At 44.1% G+C, this 6,051-nt stretch overlaps 1 protein-coding gene across 1 annotated transcript in view; it reads left to right on the top strand.

Moving 5' to 3' along the window:
- The first annotated feature begins 3,236 nt into the window (after positions 1 to 3,236).
- The window catches only part of ITK (IL2 inducible T cell kinase), a 42,781-nt gene continuing 39,966 nt past the window's right edge, over positions 3,237 to 6,051 (top strand). The window contains exon 1 of the mRNA XM_034780218.1: positions 3,237 to 3,502. Coding sequence (XP_034636109.1) covers positions 3,365 to 3,502 — 138 coding nt within the window. The 5' untranslated portion in view covers positions 3,237 to 3,364. The remainder of the gene's footprint in view (positions 3,503 to 6,051) is intronic.

Genomic DNA, 6,051 nt, shown 5'->3' with positions numbered 1-6,051 from the left:
TCAAAAATAGGTGCCTAAATTTAGGCTCCAAATTCCAGATTAAAGCCCCTAAACAAGTGACCTAATTTTCAAAGATGACAAACAGCCATCAGCTCCCACTGAAATCCACTACCATCTCTATTGGGAATACTCATGAATCAAGCTGCCCACCCCAACTTGTCTCCCTTCTTCCACCGCATCCAGTGTTTCGGCCTGTCTCATTATCTGCTTAAACGGAAATGGACAAAGCCGAATGACTCATCTTTCCTCCCAAACCCTCTCCATTTTGCTCCTTCTCCGCTAGTCTTGACAAAACTACCATTTTCCGTCAGTCCGGCCCACATTATTGGGGTTGTTTTGGACTCCTTTTTCTCCCTTGCCCCTCACATCCAGGCCTTATTGAAATTTGGCATGTCTTCACCCGCAGCATCTCCAAGTACCATCTTTTTCCTTCCATCCCCCTAGCCCCATCACTAATTCACGCCCCACCTTGACTATTGCAACATCTCCCTCTTTGGCCTCCCAAACACAGACATCGCACCCTATGTACACTGTGAAAATAGCAGCTGCTACACTCCCTGCCTGTCGATCTGATCAAATCGCTCCTTTCTTCGAATCGCTCTGCTGACTCCCCATCTCTTATCGCATGAAAATCACGCTTCATATCACCACTTTCTAAGCTCAAAATAATTCTGCCCTCCCTATCTAGTACCCTTGTCAAGCTTCTCTTCTCCCCCCACATCCTCTCTGCTCCACCGGTGTTACTACCCTCAGCTGCGTTTTTTCCAGCTTCTCACTTCTTTGCCTCATCTTATGCATGACCTTATCTGCCAGGCCTCTACTCTGTCCACATTTAAGTCCCTCTTGAAGACCCATTTCGGCCATGCTGTCAACAGTGAATCTAGCTGTCCCATATAGTCATTCTTAAAAGAATATATGATTTCTGCTTCCCGCTAATCTCTCTCTGCTGTTAGATTATGGAGTTCCTCATGGCATAGGCTGTTCCGACTTGCCTTTTCGGACAACATCTAGCACATAGTGGGCATGAGCATAAACAAATTAGAAACAACACTAATAAGTAAGTAATCATAGCTAGCCATGTTATGTCATATGACGAGATGAGGCCTGATTCTGATCTCGTTTAGACCAGTGTCAATCAGGAGAGATTCCAGTGAGGTTATTGGAGCTAAAACTCACGAGAGCTCAGAACCAGGCTCAAAGTCGGTAACGGTTAACAAGTGGTCATATCCTCCAATCCGAATTCTTTTAATTGTCCTTTTTTTTATTCCCTAGCAACAGACTTCTATAGAGCTTATTATAGTACCCTAATGTCTACATTTTCCCCTCCTGCCTGCATGACCAATAATCCTTGGGGGTACATTTCAGACTCTACACTTCATATGTATGTATGATAAATTATGTGCACCCATATATTTGCCTATACTCTGCAGGCACAAACACCAAAATAAGTAAATAGTTTGAACCCTTGCCTTTGCACAAGTGTTACAACTCTGTAACACTCATGCAGGTATTTGCGCCTATAAAGCATGTGTGCATGTATGTGAGATGCACTACTTTGCAGATCAAACTGAAAATTTGGCTCTTGATTTCTGTTTTCGTCTCCTGACATGGAATTCCCCTTTACATCAACGATGATTCTGTGCATACATTAAATAGCATTGCCTCTGGTGTTTGCGGACAGCCTAAAAGAATAGATCAAAGAGAGCTATGAACTGTCCCCATTCAGCTCAATTTGGCGTTAACTCTGGAATCTAGTGGTGCCATTTAAAAAGTCAGCATTGCTAAAATGATCAACAATGGAATATTGATCACAAACACCCAGCAAAGTGCTTATCCCACAGTCTTAGTTCAGAGACAGAGTAAAATTCAGGGGCAGAGTAAAATTAATTGCAATTAATATCAAATAAAACAATGAATGCTATGCTGATTGTATTAGTCACTTTCAGATTAATGTAATAAAACCCTTCATTTTTTTTTAAAATTCACCTGAAATTGCCACAGATTTTCCAGTCCAGCCCCAGTGGAGTGTAGCAGTAAGGAGCAGCTCTTGGTACAGTATTTAGGTTTACCTTGCCACAGATTCCATGGGCCTTGATTGCACCTAGAGCATGCAGCGTGTATATTCTGCCTAAACTTTCTTGGAACATTCAGCAGCAGATTAACTACCTCCCACCAGGCCACATCTGGAACATTCAGCAATCGGTAAGCGGTTAAGTCATTTCAACTCCCTGTGCCTCAGTTTCCCCCAAAGCGCTTTGAGTTCTACGGATGAAAAGCGCTCGGTGTTATTGTTATCAGTAATCATCCATGACAATATTTAAAAGGTACAAACACATTTCCTTTTTACAGCAGCCCAACATATAGAATGAGTGGAACTTCATTTATACAGCATGGTTTAATTGCTGGGATCGGCAAGTCCCTTCTGCTCACATGCCGAGGCTTTGTAGTTACATACAGAACGTCTTTAAACTACTTCAAACGTGTGGCACCAACACCAAGTACAGTGCATGAGGTAACAGACAGGCTGTAGGCAGGGCAGTCCCGAGGGGGGCGGGGCCTGGAACAACCCCGCCCCTCTGGCCCAGACCCCACCCCCTTCCTCCAAGGCCCTGCACCTCCCCCATCCCACCAAGCCCCCGCCCCCGCCTGCCTCTTGCCGGCTTCTGCCTCCTCCCGGGGCGGGGGCGGGTCGCTCGCTCGCTGCTGCTGGCACCAGCCCCCACCCCAGTAGCCCCTCCCCCAGGCCGCCCTGCACCCCGCGTCCTGAAGCGTGTGGCCCCCCCAGAGCGCGGGGACTGGAGCGGTTGCCCCGGTCAGTCCATTGGACCGGACGGCTCTGGCTGTAGGTAGCACAGACCGCTCCATCCATCTGGATCAGGAGCGTGGATGTGTGAAATACTCCCAAGGGCACAGAGAAGATGCTGTTTCAGTCTAGCCCATTATACCCTAAGCAGGTATCACTGTCCTTACTAAGTGGGCGCCGATTAGACCAGGTATCTAATCACGCCCCATCTTTTTATTGATCCCTGATCCTTAAAGATCCCATTGGTCAAGCGTGCCCGTCAAATATTTATTTTTTTCCACAACATTCACTGTAGAGTATCTCTCAGCATGTGCTGCTCACTTGATGTCTTTGGAGAGGATGTGGTTGTGGCTTTGACAGAAAGGAAGCTTTACAGCGCTGCCTAGATGACAGATGGAAAGATAAGACCCCAAGCACCTACGCTGCCTTTCGAACACCTTTTTTTGTGAAAAAAATCAACTACCCTCCTTCTTGTTACTCTTTCCTGGACTCGTGCGGGGTGTGCAGCGGGTCTGGGACCGGCGTACTGGGTCCTGGAAGAGAACCGTGCCCTGCCGAACAATGAATAACTGCGTTCTCCTGGAAGAGCAGCTGATCAAAAAATCCCAGCAGAAGAGAAGGACCTCTCCCTCCAACTTTAAAATGCGCTTCTTTGTTTTAACCAAATCCAAGCTGGCTTACTTTGAGCATCGCCACGGGGTATGTGAGCCATTTTCTCTCTCATTTTAGACTGTTTCTGAGTAAGAGTATTGAAAGGAAGGGGGAAACTGCATATGTTGTTAAATCCCATTAACCCAGTACTTCTGGTCCTGTTACAGCAATGTCTACTCAAACCTACTAGCTGAGGGCCCAACACTGCATTCCTTGCCTACCCAAAACTTCCACATGGGTCAGTGGTGGTTTGGTGTGTAGAAGGAATTGAGGCTCAAACCTGGCTTTATCAAAGAAATTTACAGAAATCTGACCTAACTGCCATCATACAAGATGTCTAACAGATGCTATACGGGGCAATTCAGATAGATACTGTTGGTGGTGGGTGGGTTATTCTGATCAAGGTTATAAAATCAGATAAAAGTGATTCCTGCTATACATTTCAATTTCATTTGGAAAATAAGACAAACACATTTTTTCACGGGCTATTCATATACAGCAAAAGGTTGATTCTCTGCGAGGAGACCATTCCAATGCTTGTTAATGAAAACTCCCACTGTCAGGTTCTAACAGGTTCTTTTGTTTTAGGGAGTAGGCTTTAAGAAGGGATATGATACGCTCGAACTAAGCACACTTCTCTATGTCTCTCTAGACCTGATTTGTTAAATATAACTCGGAAAAGAATTAGAAGCTAATGTGCATTAGTAACCCTTATGAGTGCTTTTCTCAAAGCAAAAATCCCACCCCTTCTCCTTTAGTACATACAGGGGTATATGATAGGCTCCTTCATCTGCTATTTGTAAACTTATTCAGTTTGTTTGCGGGGGTCATGAAACATGGATACCAGTACGTTACTTTACATTAAGGTAACATTTATTGCTGCTCATAAGTGTCGTTTCTCTCCAGTTTGTGCGGCCATATTTCTTTTGCATTTGTAAGAATACGTTAAGGCAACATATTATGCATGTGTTTTTAAAAATACAATATTTAAATTATAAAAAACATTATTGCTGTCTAAGATATATATTTCAGTTTGACTGAGACTATCTGTGCTGTGGTCCAAATGTTGTCATTTGAAGAGTTAGGATGTTATTACAACTACTTAGCATGGTGAGACCAGATACCATTTTCTTATGTGCCTAAGTGATTTAGGAGCATCAGTCTCTCTGGGTCTGATTTTCAAAAGCATTTAGTTGCCTAAAGATGCAGATAGGTGTTTTTCAAAATCCTCCTGAATGCCTAAGTTAGTTAGGTACCTAACTTCCATTAAAAGGCACCTAACCTGGTTTGACACTTTTGAAAATTCCATTAGGCATCTATCTGCATCTTTAGACACCTAAATGCCTTTGAAAATCAGACCCATTGACTTTCAGTAGGACAAAAGTGTAGTCACTTAAGTGCTTTTGAAAATTTTACCCACTAGCATCCGAAACTCTGATGAGGCAAAAATGGGACAACGTATAGGGTCCCTTACAATAAACATATTGAAGCAAAATGTTCAAAAATATGTCTGTTTACAAAAATCTGAGTATACCAAGATAATTTGATAGCAGCCTTCAACTACCTGAAGGGAGGTTCCAAAGAGGATGGAGCTCGGCTGTTCTCAGTGGTGGCAGATGACAGAACGAGGAGCAATGGTCTCAAGTTGCAGTGGGGGAGGTCCAGGTTGGATATTAGGAAACACTATTTCACTAGGAGGGTGGTGAAGCCCTGGAATGCGTTACCTAGGGAGGTGGTGGAGTCTCCTTCCTTGGAGGTTTTTAAGGCCCAGCTTGACAAAGCCCTGGCTGGGACGATTTAGTTGGGAATTGGTCCTGCTTTGAGCAGGGGGTTGGACTAGATGACTTCCTGAGGTCCCTTCCAACCCTGATATTCTATGATTCTATGATTACAGCATATTTGGCACGAAGAGCTAAGGTGCTTACCTTACCTCAAATTTAAATATACTGAACCTGAGCTTCACTGGGTGTAACTTGACATAGCTCCATTTAAGTCAAGAAACTATGCTGACTTAGACCAGCTGAGGAGTTGGCCCTGTCTATCACTAGGTTTATCTGCTGGAGGCATGTATATACAATGTGCACATGGCTATTCGTATATACATCTATGTACATATCGATAAATGTAGGGCCTGATACTGCACTGTGTTACATTGATTTTGTGCCAGTGTAAACCATCATATCAGGTCCATTCTGTTAATAAAACCCCCTGGTGCAAAATGGAGAAGACATTAGTGCAGGTAAGGACTCAGAGCTCTGAAGATTGAACTCCTCTGCTTATTTACCACAGAGCAGGTAATCCTGTACAGCCTTCAGCATTGCCCTGCGGTCTCCATTCCAGAGAGACTAGGTCTAGGGCTGAAGCCTGTGCTTCACACCCTTTCAGTCTTCGCTTGTCTGCTCAGTCTTCCAAGGACTAGACTGACACCACCAATTCTTTTCACAGGCGGTGGGCCAGTTTAGAATTAAAATACCTGCCTAACACAATGATTTACCAAACGTCTGAAATCAATGAATACATGCCTCAATGTGAGGGTCTCTTCAGATGTTCATTGTAATCCTTTGGCAATGAATATGAACAGATTTTTCTAGAACATC

Source organism: Trachemys scripta, chromosome 8 (genome assembly GCF_013100865.1).
Source record: "Trachemys scripta elegans isolate TJP31775 chromosome 8, CAS_Tse_1.0, whole genome shotgun sequence".
Lineage (NCBI taxonomy): Eukaryota > Metazoa > Chordata > Testudines > Emydidae > Trachemys > Trachemys scripta.
The sequence above is the reverse complement of the archived record's forward strand: the minus strand, read 5'-3'. Positions and strand labels throughout refer to the sequence as shown.